The sequence below is a fragment of the Lepidochelys kempii genome, chromosome 2 (assembly GCF_965140265.1).
Source record: "Lepidochelys kempii isolate rLepKem1 chromosome 2, rLepKem1.hap2, whole genome shotgun sequence".
NCBI lineage: Eukaryota > Metazoa > Chordata > Testudines > Cheloniidae > Lepidochelys > Lepidochelys kempii.
Genome location: NC_133257.1, coordinates 256,899,238 through 256,917,876, shown reverse-complemented (window position 1 = coordinate 256,917,876; position 18,639 = coordinate 256,899,238). Strand labels below are relative to the sequence as shown.

At 41.5% G+C, this 18,639-nt stretch overlaps 1 protein-coding gene across 1 annotated transcript in view; it reads left to right on the top strand.

The window, feature by feature from the left end:
- Positions 1-18,639, top strand: part of LOC140907821 (sodium channel protein type 5 subunit alpha-like) — a 186,195-nt gene that overhangs the window by 93,492 nt on the left and 74,064 nt on the right. The window contains exons 9-13 of the mRNA XM_073334668.1: positions 7,286-7,349; positions 9,789-9,930; positions 10,850-11,047; positions 12,070-12,252; positions 16,029-16,155. Of these exons, the coding sequence (XP_073190769.1) occupies positions 7,286-7,349; positions 9,789-9,930; positions 10,850-11,047; positions 12,070-12,252; positions 16,029-16,155 (714 nt within the window). The remainder of the gene's footprint in view (positions 1-7,285; positions 7,350-9,788; positions 9,931-10,849; positions 11,048-12,069; positions 12,253-16,028; positions 16,156-18,639) is intronic.

Here is an 18,639-nt window from a genome sequence, read left to right as displayed (position 1 = left end):
ATGACTAATGCTGCTAATGGGCAAGGAGTATAAAACCCACTACATAATGACAGAATAAAGCACATCTATACAAAGCACAGCAAAAAAATGACGCACCCAGAAATAACAATATAACAAAGGACGATTTTATTCAGAGCAGGAAAATGGCATCTGAGAAAGGAAAGCCTTAGGGTTAACTAATAAGTACTAACACATCAACAAATTTCCCACCTCCCAGCACTATCTACTCTTCTCAAACCACAGCTCCCTCCCTGGCATCTTCCCAGCCAGATGACATGCTAAGGTTGAATCCAGAGACCAGTGCTGTGAACATTGGCCAGCATAAACAAATGAAAAAGGATCCTCTTACAGTGTCTTCACCTCTGGATGGGGCAAGGTCATCTCCTGGCTCTTTAGTCTGGAGTTCTGTGGGGGTCTTGGCTGGCCTTTGGTAGCCAGTGCTGAGTTGGGTCTGACACTCTACACACTGCTCTGGGTAGGGGTGGAACTGCCTGAAACCCTGCACTAGATCCCACAGCAGTTCAGTTCCCTTTCCGGAGAGTGGGAGTTAATCAGAGACTTCCTGAGCTACTGTCCTACTTTTTCAGCTCCTTGTTCTCCCTCCACTGCTTCCCTCCTACTGTATGTTCAACTTGGTTATTTCATGTTATCTTAAAAATAAATTGTAATTTTGGGGCAACACAACACAATTTTGGAGGCTAGAGCAGTGCAAAGCAGCCAAAATCTGTTCTAGGTCCAGTACTATTAAATATTTTCATTAACAACTTGGATATTGAAGTGGAGACTATGCTTATAAAGTGCTAGCAACTCCTCGGAGGGGTTACTAGCACTGTAGATGACAGAATTAGAATTCAAAATGATCATAGTAAATTGGAGAATTGGTATGAAATCAGTAAGATGAAAGTCAATAAAGTTAAGTGAAAAGTATGACACTTAGGAATTAAAAAATGAACAAATACAAAATGGGAAATAACTGGCTAAGCAGCAGTACTGCAGAAAATTAGCTGGGGGTTACATTAGATCACAAATGAATATAAGCCAACAGTGTGATGCTGTTCCAAAAAAGTCAAATGTCATTCTCGGATGTATTAACAAGTATATTGAATGTAAGACATGGGAGGTAATTGTCCCGTTCTTCTTGGCACTGATGAGGCCTCAGTTGGAGTACTGTGTCCAGTTTTGTATACCACACTTTAAGAAAGATGTAAACAAACTGGATAGGGTCCAGAGGAGAGCAACAAAGATGATGATAGGTTTAGAAAACATGATCTATAAGGAAAGATTGAAAGAATTGGGCATCAATGGCTATTAGCAGGATGGGCAGAGATGGTGTCCCTAGCCTATGTTTGCCAGAAGCTGGGAATGAACGACAGGGGTGGATCACTTGATGATTACCTGTTCTGTTCATTCCCTCTGGGGCACCTGACACTGGCCACTGTCGGCAGACAAGATATTGGGCTAGATGGACCTTTGGTCTGACCCAGTAGGGCCATTCTTATGTTCTTATGTTTTGTCTAGAAAAGAGAAGTCTGGGGTGGGGGGCTGGGGGGTGCTAACAGTCTTAAAATATGTAAACGATTATACAGTGAGGATGGTGATCAATTGTTCTCAATGTCCACTAAGCGTAGGACAAGAATTAATTGGATTAGTTTTCAACAATAGAAATTCAGGTTAGATATTACAAAAAGCTTTCTAAGTATAAGGATAGTTAAGATGTGGAATAGGTTTCTTGAGAAGGTTGTGGAATCCCCATCCTTGGAAATTTATAAGAACAGGTTAGATCAGATGTTCCCAAAGTTTGGGGCATGCCCCTCTAGGAGGGTGCAGAGGAGTGTTTGGGGGGTACAATGGGTTCCAGACCAGCCCCCACAGGGGGGTGGGGAAGGAGCACCAACCAGTCCTGCCCCACCCCTAGCCATGCCCCGCCCCCAGCCTTGGCCCCCAGCTGGGGCTCCACTAACATCCCTGGCCCCACCCCCCAGCCTTGGTTCTATTCCTGGCCGTGGCCCCAGACCCACTCCCAGCTCCATCCTCAGCCCCCTTACCCTGTCTGTGTTCCCTCCCCCCACCACTTCAGAGCTGCGGCCCTGCTGCTAGCCCCAGCTCCCGGGGGGTGGCGTGGATGGGCAAGAGGGGGCGTGACCCTGAAAAGTTTGGAGACCACTGGGTTAGACAAACACATGTCAGGGATGGTCTGGATATACTTTATCCTGCCTCAGCATGGGGAAGTGGACTTGATGACCTCTTCCAGCCCTAAATTTCTATGATTCTGTACTGGTGAATCTGTCCCTTAACTTGCAATTGACAAGTGGGCTATATTTAGTGAGACTGGTACTGTATGAAGGGGGTCAGAAATAGTCCTGTCTCCGAGTCTCAATGTCTCTGCACTTTAAGGGCTTCCCCTGTGTTGCTGCCTCAGTTCCCCAGCAGTGCTACCTCAATGTGCAGTGAAGCCAAAGTAGCAGTGCCTTTCAAGCATGAATGCCCATGCCAACATCCAAACATAGAATCTTTAAGGAGCAGTGACAATTAAGCCATATAATCTACGAGTGAGAACTGTTGATGTGTGTCCAGTCTCCCTCATATGACTGAGTCATTACAATCAATAGAATTGTTGCATGCAGATTAGCTGCAGATAAAGGGTGCTGATTGGTTGAGTGCATCTTGGTACAGGAAAGTATATGGTACTGAAGTACATTCAGCTGTTAGGGGAGCTGGAATTTCCTTTACTTTCTGTTTGGCTAAATATTGAGTCCTCAGTATGGATGCCCAATGTTTTCTCAGTACTGAGCTCCTCTGTAGAACTCACTGCTAGACTTACATTAGAACCTATCATTCCACCTTCAGCAGCCCCTCCCTTAGTGGTGAAATGTTCATACTCATCCTGTGAGTCTCAGCACAGTGGGGAAGGATCCCCTACTTATTCCTCAAGGATCCCCCTTCTTATTCCCCTTCTTATGAGTTTTATGAATTTGAGAGGGAATCCAGGACTTCATGTAGACCTAGACACCATAAAGTTTACGAGGATACACATATTCTGGTACCTTTTCCTGTGGCCTCTGGTCATTACATGAATAATGTACCACCATGGCCATATTGGAACTATTGGGGTCCTTATTGTATAAGGCATAACTCCCATGCACTAACCTCCAGGAAGATATCCTCCTTCCCTAATCAGAGGCAAAACCGTATGATGACTGAGATGACACCACTGGATCTTCGAACAACAGAGGAACTTTCTGAGGAAGAACAATCTCAGACTGAAGATCTACAAGTATCTGACTATTTTGTCCTTGTCTTCAAGTGAGGTATTGTTCCCCTTTATTTTATCTCATCTGAATGACTACAAGAGCTTCCAAGAACTGCTGAAGCAGATAGCTGAGTCCTCCCAGATTCCATTAGCAGAGATGCAGGAGTCCCCACAGAAATTACTGGACGTTCTCTATGCCACAGTGCCAAAGATTGTGGCACTCCCCATTAAGGAGGCTTCTTTGGACCATGCCAGAAATATTTGGCAAACACTTGCGTTGATCACCTTCACCTCAAAGAAAGCTGACAAAAGATTTCAGGTGTCATCTGTTAGAGAAAAATATCTTGTCTCTTGGGTGATAGTGGCAGATAATGAGAAAAGCTGACCATGTCACCCAAGAATGACTCCTTGTGAAAAGGAACCAAAATGGCTAGATTTAATTAGTCAAAAATGTTACTCATCTGCCAGTTTAAAATTCAGAATTTCAAAGTATCAGAAATCATTAGCGTATTATGGTTTTCTCAGCTACAACAACTGTATGGATTTTTTTGATAAGCTGCCAAAAAAAATAGGGAGGCGTTTAAATCCTTAGTTTTGGAAGGACAGCTGATTGTTAGCATGTCCTTATAGGCAGCTCTGGAAACTGTTAAGTCTGCTTCGTGAACTATGGCAGCATCAGTGGTTATGAGGTGGATGTTTTGGCTCCAAAGTTCGGGCATTCCAACAGAGGTTCAATCAATTGTGGAAGATCTTCCCTTTGTGGTTCAGAACTTTTCAACACTAAAACCAATGACACTCTCCACATGTTGAAAGGTCCCCAAGCCACACTTCACTCTCTTATAGTGTATACATCTGCAACCAAAAGAAAACAAAGGAGACCTCATAGCTATTCTAAACAGAGAACATCACATACATTTTCTTTTACCAGAGAAAAACAGAACTCCATAAAAAGAGGAAGTGTTTCCAAAGAAAAGAATTTCTGCATCAGCCACCTCTCGATTCTACCCTGAATCTACAAACATCATTTTGACAGGTTGGTCGAAATTCGCACCACAACCGTTTTGATAGATCTAGACCCTTCTTCCACTCCATTTGGGAGCCATCTACACTTCTTCCCAAAATTATGGGACTCTCTAACAGACTGCTGGAAACTGAAGATTGTCTCAGTACATTAGTCCATACAGTCCCATACTGCACTCGCCCCTCACCCACGTCCGATGCCTTTTCAGGGACCCCTCTTATGTGAGACTATTACAGAAGGAACTAGAAACACTTCTGTCTCTCAGAGCAATAGAAGAGGATCTACAGGAATGCAAGAAGAAAAGTTTCTGCTCCAATTAGTACCTCATACCAAAGAACAAGGTGGGAATGGAATCCAATTTTGGATTTGAGAGGACTCAACGTTTTCATACACCGTTTTAAATGCAAACTGTCACTTTAGTCTTCATAATTCCATCTCTAGAGCCACAAAACTGGTTTGCAGCTTGTGACCTTCAGGTAGCCTTCTTCCATATTTCCATTCATCTGGTACACAGAAAATGCTTAAATTTCCAGACAGGACAGTACAATACACTACTGTATCATCAGAGACCCTTTGATCTCTCTTTATAACCAAGGATGCAATGTTCAGCAAGGTCTTAACGGTAGTTGCTGCTCATATAAGAAATCAGTGTTAGATTCTATGACAGCCAGAACCTGTCTGCCCCAAGACAAATTTGAAACCATGTCTAGTCTTATTACTCAACTTCAAACAAACCTACAGATAATAGTAAGGACGTGTGTAAGTCTACTCAGACACACAATTTCCAGAAGGTTCACTGTGCTGATTGCCAGAGTACGCCTAGGCTGCATGCAGGGTTGGCTAAAATCAGTGTATGCACCAAGTTGATCCCTCAAGATGTTCTTTCCTCACTGAATTGGTGGAAAGATCTTGTGACAGATGCATCACTTCTGGGATGGGGAGTACATCTGGATCACATGGCAAGTGGACTTTTGAGGCGACTCTTACATATAAACGTATTGGAACTCAGTGGTTTGCAAGGCCTGGAATTGTTACCTCTGATTCAAGGATTGTCTGCCCAAATTATGACCAACAAAATGACTCATGTTTTATAGAAGCGGGGGGGGAGAGGGGGGGAAGGAAGCATGATCATCCCGCCTTATGCCAAGAGGTGGTTTGATTATGGAATTGGTGCATTTGACACCAGATATCTCTAGCAGCAGTTCACTTTCCAGGTCTGCTAACACTCTGGCAGACAATTTAAGAAGGCTTTTCTCCTCAGATCATGACTGGACAAAGTTCCTTTGATTCCCACGGTACTCAGAAAGATCAAGCAAGGCACTGCCAGTGTCATCTAGATAGCTCCCACTTGGCTGAGGTTGTTTTGGTACCTGGAGCTGATAGTTTCTCCAAGACCTTTACTCCAAACATTAGATGTGATATCCCAAGACAATGGGAACATCCGTTGTCCAACCTCCTCCTCCCTCCATCTCATTGCATGGCTAATGGATGGGTGTCAGATAGAGAGAGGGTTTTTTTTTCAGATGTCCTGAACATTCTGATAAATAGTAGGAAAAATTCTACCAGAGAAACCTACACTGCTAAGCAGAAAAGATTTACAACAGGGTACATACAGTACCAGTTATGCCCTGTTAACACAAAGATACCTATCTTGGGCTATTTACTCTCTCTAAGGAACTCTGGACTTTGAATTAGTTTTGATAAAGTCCACATGACAGCCACCACTGCATATCACCCTCCTATGGAAGGCAGTAAAGAGCCTTCCCACTGCTCTGTCTAAATTCCTGAGACCTATGGTTTTTCTACTAGTAAAGAAACCTCCCCTATCTCCCAGGACCTTAATGAGTTTGCTTGCAAGTTTGGTGGATCCTCCATTCCAACCCCAAGCAACATGTAGCAATTACATCAGCCTGGAGAATTGGGGAGATACAGGGACTCATGGCAGGTTTTCCCTACTGATAAGGTGTCTCTTAGGCCAGATCCCAAATTCCTTCCCAGGGTAAATGCAGAATTGCATTTAAATCAAAATGATTCATTTATCCGTATTCTTTCCAAAACCACATTCTAACCAGGGAGAGTCCAGATTACATATGGATGTTAGCAGGTCGCTAGCCTTTTATTTGCAAAGGACAACGCCCTTCAGAGCTTCCCCAAGGCAGTTTATATCATTTCCTGACACAATGAAGGCCAACCAATTCCTGCCCAGAGATTATCTTAATGGGTTTTGGGGTGAATTAGACCTTATTATATTTTAGGTAGTTTATGCTAATGTAGAGCCCATTCTGCTTGGGCACTGGCAGCCTCTTCTGCATCCTTGCAAAGCATCCCCATTTTGGATCTGTCCAGCAGCTACTTGGGATTCAGTACATACTTTTATCAAGCATCCTTCCATAGCGGAAGCATCCATGTTGTTCACTTCTTTTGGAAGAGTTGTGCTGAAGTCTCTGTTTAGGTAGACTCTGAATACTCACCTCCTCATATCAGATCACTGCTTGGGAATTGCCAAAAATAGAATACATATAGGGAGAAACTCTCACAGAAGAAAGATGTTTAACTTGTACAGTAACTGGAGTTCTTCAAGATGTATTATCCATATAGATATTATATGACCTGCCCTCCTTCCCCACTACTACAGAATCCTATTACATGTGGATTCTGTAGTTGCAAAGGAACTGTCTGGTGTGCATACACTACCCTTGATACAGGATCACAAGGACATTCAGGGCACATGTGCAGACCAAATGGCCAAAAGACTCCAATCTCTAATGCAAGAGATGCATGTGAACCAAGAGTGGAAATATATATATGCACATGTGCGCACACACACACCTCAAAGAACTCCAGTTATTGTACAGGTAAGTAAATTTTTGAATTACTCAAATGTCTGTTTTGCCTTTTGTGTCTATGTGCCCTTGCCAATATTTATTTCACTGGATATTTATCATGTTATATTAATCTAGGAGGTACATGTTAAAAAGTATTTTGAATGTATTATGCTTTCATTTTTCTTGTAGAAAATTTTTTCAAGAAGAATGGCACCATGGATATCTTATTGTGTGGCAACAGCTCAGATGCTGGGTAAGTGCAGTTAACCTTTCTTGGTTCTAAACTTTTTTGTTTGCTTCAGTACTTTTTGGCTTAATTCAGCCCAGCAGTGACTAATGTGAAGAGCAAATTTCAAGTTCCTAAAAACAACAAAATGGGAGCAAGGATAATAAAAATATAACAAATAAAAGACAGTTTAATGAATGACAGGGGATAGAGTTTGAGCCCCTGGTTTCTATACTCAGATCTAAGTTCTTCCTCGGCCTTCTGGCAGATGTTCTTGCAATTACTTTAACTTTCTTCTCAGAAATGTATTTAATACATTTCCATTTAATGAATTACATTTCAAAAGAATGAGAGGTGGAGATGGAAGTAGGGTTAACTTCAGTGTTTTCATTTCAGAAAAAAATAAAATTTAACCCAAATCTGTTTCTACCCTGAGGGTGTAGAAGGATAGGACTGACAAATAGGCAGGGGGGACTCAGCTGCACTTCCTCTCCTCTACCCAGGACATCAGACAGGATTTAAAAGGTCAGGGACAAGATATAGAGTGTTTTTGTTTCTTGATAATGCAAGAAACTCCAGCCCCCTCACAAATTTCAACCCTTCAGGAAGGAGGCAGAGTCTCTCCCCTTTCACTCACCATAAGAGGAGGAGGAGGAGAAGTGAGGATGCCAGGGGGAAGGGAAGAACTTGTGAGGGGTGTGGGCAGATGTAGGGGCAGAATTGATGGGGTACAGCAGATGTGCGGTTGGGAGGGCACACTGATCTAGGGTCTGGGTGTGGGCTTTGGGGCTGATCTGATGTTGGAGCTGGGGGACAGGCAGAATTGATGTGTCAGTGAGATGTGGGAACTCTGACCATAGGATTAATTTAATACAGGCAAAGAAATGTAAATCTGGAAGGACCTCCACTCTGAGGCAGTAACCCACTTGTCAGTTTCTCTGTTTTGGTAGGTGGAAGGGGGTGGTTTGCCCAAGAGGAATTGCCAGGGTTTTACTAAGGGTTTCTCCCTGACCCTTCAAGAACTCCCCAGGGTAGACTAACTTTGTTGACTCTTGGGAGGACACGGATACAGCCTTCCAATTGAAGGATTGACACTCAGGCAGTAATTCTTCCAAAAAAAAATCTTAATTTAATATATCAATATTCCCTGATACAATAAACCTTAAAAGCATATCTCAAGAAACAAAATACAAATCTCATTAGCACAGGTATGCATATCAAAGTACCCAATACTGCAATACCATACAGATGGAAATAGCTTTTAAGTGGTTACATTCTACATGCCGTGATCAATCACATGTAGAATGCTGACAGCAAGTTCTTACCTAAAACATTAAAATTGTATACAGAGTAACAAACATACATACACAACGTCCAACTTTATCATCTCTGGCATACACACTCATATGTCTTGGTTCCTTATACTATGGTCATCATGCTTATTTCTCTATAGTCGTCTTTCCCTCTACTGCAGTCCATTTGCTCTGTCATGACAACCTAGCTGTCACTGCTGCCACAGCGCTCCCTTCTTCAGTGATTTCAGCTCTCTTCTGATCTTCCTTCTTCTTCTTCTGTTTCTCCAGAATCCACAGTTGACAACACTCAGACGTTTAGTAGGTTCTAGTCTCAAGATCAGGCCCAGTGTTGTTAGAATTACTGTTAAATTGGGAACCCCGATGTGCACAGTTGCAACACTTACACTTAGAAAACCCTTGAATTTGCAATAGTTTCATTAACACAGTTAGCAAAATCACAAACGCTCCACCGAGCAAGGTAGATAGAGAGAATACAGAATGAGATCTGGCATCCATAAATTCACACCATCCCTTGCAAAAGCACCTGAAGTGTTAGTCATCCTCATCATGATTGTCATCCTGGCGTCTCCCAAGGCACGTAGGCTCGGAAACAACTTTTATAATGTGTTACCCTGATGCCACTCTGTCTAATGCATATTCAGTCAGCCTCTGACTGTAGTTCAGAGTCTAAAGATAACCTTAGTTTACAGTGTAAAAGGCAGAAGGTAGGTCTTCTAAACAGTTACTCCAGCACCAATTCTTCCAATGATTTCAATCAGACTATGCACATGTGTAACTCCACAGAACTGGGCCAGTGTTTAAGACAAGGTGCATTAAAAGAAGCAGAGGAAATGTTAACTTAGAATGGGAAATAATATTATATATATATATACAAAATAATATTTAACATATTTTTGTGTACGTGTGTTTTTGTATTACTCTCTCTGCCCTTTCACTTTATGGCCCTCTTTCTCAACAAAATATTGTAGGGGTGTGGAGGATATTTGCTTAGCATGGGTTAGTGTTTGCAGGTCTCATGGAAGAAGAGAGTCCTTATATTTCAGTTGTAGTATAACTGAGTGTATAATCTGAGTTTTCAAAGGAACTAAAGCTATTTGCCTTTAAATTTAGACCTTTTAAGTTTTCATCACTCTTTATTCATCATCTGTAGCTCCTGTCCAGATAAATATGTATGTCTAAAAGTTGGGAAAAATCCTGATTATGGCTACACAAGTTTTGATACATTTGGCTGGGCCTTTCTTTCCTTGTTCCGCCTGATGACACAAGATTACTGGGAGCGTCTCTATCAACAGGTATCAGATTTACTTAATTCAAATATTAAATAAAGCAGTAATGTAGTTGGATAAATGTATAACGTATTTAAAGTAAAAAGAGGAAAAGAAGTCTAAAACAATGGGTGAAGTCACAGAATAAGTGACTAAACTGTGCACATCCATATGATGAGAGTATTACAGCTAACTCACTATACGAAGCTTCTGCTGCTTTCAATAAAGAATTTTTACAAGGAAATTAAACATCATGAAAAATACTTAATAGCTTGTTGTATGATGGGTCAATAAGTAGAGGGCAGAAGATTTTACTGGCCTGGAGGAAAGATTCAAAACATGCTACATATATATCCCCAAAAAGGGGGACCACAAGGGACTGGGAGCGGTAACATAATACAAAGCTTTGCACCTCTGAATCTGACTAAAATTCTTCCTATTTAATGGCTGTTTGGCAAGAGCATAGCCTCTTTGTACTGCGGTGTTTGCCAGACTTCCTGCAAGGGGGCAACATAATGCTTCCACAGCCCTTTAAACGAACCCTAATCCCGGGGAGTGTAGTGCAGCAGAAGGGGACTGAGATGTCACTGTGCAGTGCTCCAGTAGCACAACAGAGCCTTCCCCTCAGACGTGCAGCTCCCTTTCTGTTCACCTAAACTGCGGTCTACTGGCCACCATCAGGAAGATCATTAGGGCTCATTGAGGCTGGTAAGGAAGTGGGAACGGAAGCCCAAATAGGTTGTGGGGGTTTAAAGGGTTTTTTTAAAGCATTTTATTCAGGAATATGGAAATGTAACCAAGGTTTTTAAAAACACCTTAAAATAATATTTACTACTGTCATATAGTGCTTTACATTTTCAATATGCTTTTTGACCATTAACTAATCTAATTACACTAGAAGTGTTGTGTCAGACTCCTTATTTTAGTGTGTACTTTGTGCTTACAGACTCTCAGAGCTTCTGGAAAAATCTACATGCTCTTTTTTATGCTGGTCATCTTTGTGGGTTCATTTTATCTGATCAACTTGATCCTGGCTGTAGTGACTATGGCATACGAAGAGCAGAACAAAGCTACTATTGCTGAAACTGAGGCAAAGGAAAGGAAGTTTCAGGAAGCCATGGAACTGTTGAAAAAAGAGCAAGAGGTCCATAAACTATTCCCTTGTTAATGTTTGGCATCTCCACTTGCAATATACAACATTTGTAGTGGTATTTATCAGTCCCTCCTTATCTTTGAGTGTGTATAAACAATGACACTGTGATCACTGATGAGAACAGGTGCCGGCTACTACCTTATTCAAAGTTATCAGAGTGCTTTCTAGAGCAAATAGAAACAATGCCTCACTCATAAAAAGTATGTGAGAGTAGAGAACAGAAAAGTGTGAGTAGTGAACATAAAAATGCAACATTAGTTCATGGTACTGTAAGCAAAATAGTATTGTAAAGGCTGACGGGTCTAAAATTCCACCAACCTGTAGTTTCCATAAGGACACATGAATGTTTTTTTTTTTATTCCATTGCTCAGCTGGCCCATTCTTGTGGGTAGGCTGGGTATTGAAACATACAATAATTCTATTCTTTGACAGCTTTTGAGTTTGATCGAAAGCCAATTGGAGACCATGAAAAGACTCCAGTTGACTTCAATGGATCAGGCTCCTAGAGAGCAGGATTCTTGTATATTTGAAATATCGGTGAAAACACAGATTGGAGCAATGACAGCAGACCACTGTGTGACTGCGGTCCTGAAGATACCCAACAGAGGTTGTGATTTTCAGTGTTTAGGTCCTCATTTTGGGAAGTGGATAGATGTGCTAATACTCAAATTTTAAACTGATTCTGTACAATCTGTAATATGTACACAGAAAAATAGGAGTTGATTGGTATGAATGATCCAAAGTTTTATATTTTGCCTCTGACAGGGGGAGTATCTGTTTGTACACAAACACTGCATGTAACCAATTGCTCAATTCTCTATATGGAGTGGGAAATCCTTCCTAATACCTTCAGTGAGCAGCTTGCACCAGAAACATAAAGTTAGTATTTTAACCACCTATATGAAATGATAATTGTTAACAAGAATTATAGAGCACTGCAGTACTTTTCCCTTACTGATATCCTAACTCTGTATCTAGAGTATCAGCTATGTTTTTTGTTTGTTTACTTTTAGGCATTGGCTGCTAAAGGATATGATACAAAGTCACTTTGCTCCTTTGAAATGTCACCTTTACCGGCCGAAGAAGTCAAAGATAGAAGCAATAGGAGGAATAAAAATATGTTCTTAGGGATAGAAGATTACGGGGAAGATCGAAAAGTTTCCAAATCACAGTCCAGTAGCTGTCAACAAAACTCGGTAATGAATTATCTAAATCTAAAATCCTTATAGCTTTGTCAGTTTTAGAACAGAAATTGCTCAAAAGCACAAACACAATCCCATTAAGAAATAGAATGCTGTATTTATAGATATAAGCTAGCATTTGCTTCTTTGGTCTTTAAAGCTAAATCTCCTTTCAGCTGAGAAAGAAGCAGATAACATTTCACAGCAAAAGGAAAACTTTTTAGAAAGTTATGTGTGAATGAAAGCAGAGAAGATTTTGCTGTAACAGAAATATTTTCATAAACGTTTAAAATATATGTAGATTAAAATATGTTAACATTCCGTGTAATATTGGGAAATTTAAAAAAATACACTGGAACTGGAATTTAATTAACATTCCATAACAGACTTTTGCACTGATGCAGCCCTGCGCCCCTGTTGTACGTCTGGTGAAGACACTGTATGCTGATGGGAGAGCGCTCTCCTGTCAGCATAATTACTCTACCTCCAGGAGATGCAGAAGCTATGTCAGCGGGAGAGTGCTCTCCTGTCAGCATAATTACTCCACCTCCAGGAGATGCGGAAGCTATGTCAGCGGGAGAGCGCTCTCCTGTCAGCATAATTACTCCACCTCCAGGAGATGCGGAAGCTATGTCAGCGGGAGAGCGCTCTCCTGTCAGCATAATTACTCCACCTCCAGGAGATGCAGAAGCTATGTTAGCAGGAGAGCATCTCCCACTGACATAGTGCCGGTGTGGGGAAGAGTGTAAGTCGCTGTAACTTGCATCACTCAGGAGGCTGTCCTTTTCACACCCCAAGTGACGTAGGTTAGATTGACTTAAGCAGTAGTGTAGACTGTTAGAGAGCTTATTCCTTCACTCTCCCACTTCCCTGGTCCTTCTCGCATGAACAGAGAGCAACAATACCCGAAGTCCGAAGGTGCAAACAATTCAATGTTTATTGGGGTGAACTTCCAGCAAGCTTAAATACAAGTTCTTTTTCCCTTATTTTCGAATCCCAACTTACTTCCTGTTTGCCCCTAATTTATATAGTAATATTCTTAGCTATACCTTAAACAATCATTCTACTGAAATTTAACTAACCAATCCTAACATATTGTAACATGATTATGTAACCAATTATATCCCACCACCTTAATTAGATTACAGCCAGCAAAATTAATTATACAGCAGACAGAAACAATCACAGAACCAGACAGAGATTATACAGACAAACAACAGCAAAGTGGGAACTATAATGACAAAACAATACAGAAGTGAGGATTTCACATCCCAGCTATTGATAAGTGAGTTTGTGCCAGACAGGATGCTATCAAACTAAGTTTCCTTTTACATTTTCTAGGCACTTCCCTTTCTCTGGAGGTGATAGGAATACAATCCTGTCCTGATAGTGCCTGACAGCCCAGTAGCACCTTATTTTAATGTGACTAGTTTGGAATGTGAGGATGTGACTGTTCGCTTCCTAGCTTATGGCTGCCTCTGCTGCTTAGCCAAAGGCCTTAGCCTAAGAACAGGGCCTCAGACTGTCACAGTAAGAGAAGGACCTTTCACTGGCAGACAGTGATTTTGATTCTTTCTTTTATACCTCTAACTAGCCAAGTGATAAGAATACACCTAAATTCTTAAAGTACAGGCCTTTACAGACAGGCCTGAATATCTATATCCTAACATAGACCTTCCCTAAATTAAATCATTTTATGAGTAACTTTATTTAATGTTGGAGTTACAGACCTTCCATGGTTGATTGAGGTACTAAAAATCGTTATCATTCCCAAGAAACATATTGCATGATGCTATGCCATTTTTCCCTTTTTCATTTTTTGGGACTTTTAGGTTCTCCTTGTACTTACTTGTGGTCCCAGTGCAAACCAAATGAAATGCAGGCTCAGCCATGGAAGCATATTCAATTTCCAGTTACCTAGCAGAGACATTGGCTCCAAAACTGATTTTGGTGATGATGAGATCTTCAGTGCTTTGGAAAATGAAATCCAATGCAGGTTACGGTTGATGACACCTATGTTGATGACAACCAAGTGTGCAAAGTCAAATGAGCCATAATTATGACTCTGCTACTCCAAATTAGAATTGGCAGATTTTCTAGTTTGTGTGAAATTAGTTATTTCAAAATTTGGTTTGATGTGTACCAAACCCAATTTTTTTGAAATTTCCCATTAATTGGAAATTCTGTACAATTTTTGTTTTGGAAATACCAACACTTGGTATTTCCAAAATGAGATATGTGCCCTGGGACTCTAGCAGTTGCTGACTGAAAATAACATGATTCATGTAAATTTCAGTCATCAGCTGCCAGGGATCCCATGGTTCCTGGGAAGCCCCACCATGTGAACTGCTTGGGGCAGGGACCCTAAGGTTTCTAGACGCCCAGGCCAGCTGTCTCCCCAGATTGACTCTCAGGGAAGCTGGCTCACCAGGTTGTCGGATTTGTGCAGCCTGTGAGCTAGTTGGCATGGGAATCTAGAAGCCCCGGGGTCCTTGCCCCCAGGGTAGTCCACATAGTAAGGCTTCCCAAGAGCTGCAGAATATGGAAGTCCTGCATCTCTGGCCCTGGGACAATACACATAGTGGAGCTGTGCAGAACTATGAACATCAGAAGCCTGGGGTTCCTAGCAGTCCACTAGACAAGCTGCCAGGAACCAGGCAGGGTTCCATCGAAAGCTAGTCTGTGGTTCATTGAGCCTGACATGTTTCATCAAAACATTTCAGGTTTGATGAATTGGCATTTTCCAGCAAAACCCTGTTTTGTCAGAAATTCCCCAAGCATCTCTACTGTAAACAAATGCAGAATAGCAAGTGGAACAATATAGATGGTTTCAGTGGCATGATTTCATTGATGGGAGAAGAAGGTACCAGGGCATGCAGTTTAGATTCAACTTCTCCTCAAGGATTATTGCTTCACCCAGTTATGAAAAACGTTAGAATAGATGATTTGGCAAGAAAAGTGCACTTTTTAAAAATGCACTTCATGTTATGTTTTCCTTCAGAACCATACAGCTTTCTATGGTTTCTTTAGATATTGTAACACTATCAAAGGTTCACTAAAACACAACAAACAGGAACTGCTGGGCAAAATCTGTTCCTTGCGACACCATTGTAAATCTGGAATTACTCCAGTGAAGCTGAAAACAGAATTTGAACCAATATGAGCACCCTGGGTCAAATTCATCACTTGAATAAGAAGATACAAGTTCCCCCAATGTCACTGAAATTGCACTTGCTTACATTGGTAGTAAAATTGATCCCATGGCTGAAATATAGCTGACATGCTACTGACAACTAGTTAAAGTTGCATAAGTTTTTGCATTGAAAACTCCCTTTTTCAGTTGCTAATAACTTTTTCAAACTTACCTCTTGAGGAGTAAAATCTTTCTAGGTCTGGTCTCTGCCCAGAGGTGATTTTTTTATATGTAAAATTTGAGCAAAAACAGAGCATCCACTTTTTGAGTATGAAAAAGAAACACTACAGATTAGTTCAGGATAGGAAAGGCAAAATACTGTAATCAAAGAGAAGTTTTAGATAGGCAGAATCTCATTAACCAATCTCAAGTTTGTTCAGAATACTGGAAGGCAAATACCCTGGGAACTGTCATTGCCACAAGGAAGTCAGGCCTTTATTTTTTAACTCATTCCAAATGGCTATTACTTCCTATAGAAGAGGTCCATTTATCTCATTGCATGTCATCATTCATATTAATGTCCATGCCTATCCCTGTCAAATTCTTATCTCACTTTGTATTGTTTTATGTTACTAACCATGTTTACTTGTTTAAACAGACCCCTGTATGTGATGAAGTGAGCAAGAAGCACTTACTCCATCATCTGTCAGTGGACTATTTTAATGAGCCACTACAAAGACAAAAGGCAACTGAGGCAGTCAGTACCATTACCTGTGTCCTGGAGGGTAAGTCATTTCTCATAATTTTTTAATTCAAACCTAAGCATATGTTGATATGAAAGATCAAAATCTAAAAAAAAAAAAGGGAGGGGTGGGATGGGGGAATAGAGCCTTTGCAAATGCTTCAGTTAGGAAATGCCAGAATACATGTTCTGTGCATCCTTAATTTGGTTCCCTTGTGAATATACATATTATGATCTTATACCTGTCTTTCTAGAGGGGACCTATCTTTTAAAAGGATAACAAAGACGAGCCAGGGGATTATAGTCTAGTCAGCCTAATTGGGTACCTGGAAAGATATTGAAGCAAATTATTAAACATTTTGTAAGCACTTAGTGGATAATAAGGTTATAAGGAATAACCAGCATGGATTTGTTAAGAACATATCATCCCAAACCAGCCTAATTTCCTTCTTTGACAGGGTTACTGGCCTAGCGGATAGGGGAGAAGCAGAAGATGTGATATATCTTGATTTTATTATGGTTTTTGACACAGTCCTTCATGACAGTCTCATAAACAAACTTGGGAAATGTGTACTAGATTAAATTACTATACGGTGGGTGCAAAATTTGTTGAAAGATCATACTCAAAGGCTATGTCTACACTGCACATCATTGATGGCAGTGTGTAGGGATGTATAGCTACAGTCCACAGAGAATAGCATGCTGCGATGTGAAAGGCTCTGGCAAGGGAGGCAGCAGGGAAAGGCTGTGGCTGTGGGGAGCTGCCAGAGTCTCTCTCCGCTGTCTCCTCACACCAGAGCTTTTCCCTGCTGCTGGAGCCTTTCCCTGCAGTGGGGAAAGACTCTGGTAGTGGGTAGGCAGCAGGACACTACACTGTTAAAAATAGCAGTGTAGATGGAGGAGGCACTGTTTGGGTATGTAGAAAGCCATGTTGGGAACATACCTGGGTTCAGGCCTTCCTTTATTCACCAAAGCAGTGCATCACCATCTACACTACTATTTATATCTCTGCTAGGGGAGAGTGCAGTGTGTTGTACTTTACACACTGCCATAAGGAGCATGTAGTGTAGAAGTATTTAAAGAGTAGTTATCAATATGTCGCTGGCAAACTGGGGGAGAGGGATATATCTAGTGGGGCCCCACAAGGGTCTGTCCTTGGTCTGGTACTATTTCATATTTTCATTAATGACTTGGATAATGGAGTGCAAGGTATACTTATAAAATTTGTGGAAGGCATCAAGGTAAGAGGGGTTATTAGTACTCTGGAAGACAGGATTAGAATTCGAAACAACCTTGACAAATTGGAGAACTGGTTTGAAATCAACAAGATGAAATTCAATAAAGACAAGTGAAAAGTACTGCACCAAGGAAGAAAAAATTAAATGCACAAAAAGCAAAATGGGGAATAACTGGCTAGATGGTAGTACCACTTAAAGGATCTGGGTGTTACAGTAGATCACAAATGGAATATGAGTCAACAACGTGATGAAGTTGCAAAAAAAAGCTAATATCATTCTGGGGTGTATTAATAGGAGTGTTGTATGTCAGACCCAGGAGGTAATTATCATAGAATCATAGAATATCAGGGTTGGAAGGGACCCCAGAAGGTCATCTAGTCCAACCCCCTGCTCAAAGCAGGACCAATTCCCAGTTAAATCATCCCAGCCAGGGCTTTGTCAAGCCTGACCTTAAAAACCTCTAAGGAAGGAGATTCTACCACCTCCCTAGGTAACGCATTCCAGTGTTTCACCACCCTCTTAGTGAAAAAGTTTTTCCTAATATCCAATCTAAACCTCCCCCACTGCAACTTGAGACCATTACTCCTCGTTCTGTCATCTGCTACCATTGAGAACAGTCTAGAGCCATCCTCTTTGGAACCCCCTTTCAGGTAGTTGAAAGCAGCTATCAGATCCCCCCTCATTCTTCTCTTCTGCAGGCTAAACAATCCCAGCTCCCTCAGCCTCTCCTCATAACTCATGTGTTCCAGTCCCCTAATCATTTTTGTTGCCCTTCGCTGGACTCTCTCCAATTTATTCACATCCTTCTTGAAGTGTGGGGCCCAAAACTGGACACAGTACTCCAGATGAGGCCTCACCAATGTCGAATAGAGGGGAACGATCACGTCCCTCGATCTGCTCGCTATGCCCCTACTTATACAGCCCAAAATGCCATTGGCCTTCTTGGCAACAAGGGCACACTGCTGACTCATATCCAGCTTCTCGTCCACTGTCACCCCTAGGTCCTTTTCCGCAGAACTGCTGCCTAGCCATTCGGTCCCTAGTCTGTAGCTGTGCATTGGGTTCTTCCGTCCCAAGTGCAGGACCCTGCACTTATCCTTATTGAACCTCATCAGATTTCTTTTGGCCCAATCCTCCAATTTGTCTAGGTCTTTCTGTATCCTATCCCTACCCTCCAGCATATCTACCACTCCTCCCAGTTTAGTATCATAATTGTTCCACTCTACTCAGCACAGGAGTTGCCTCAGCTGACGTATTGTGTCCAGTTCTAAATTTAAGAAAGATGTGGA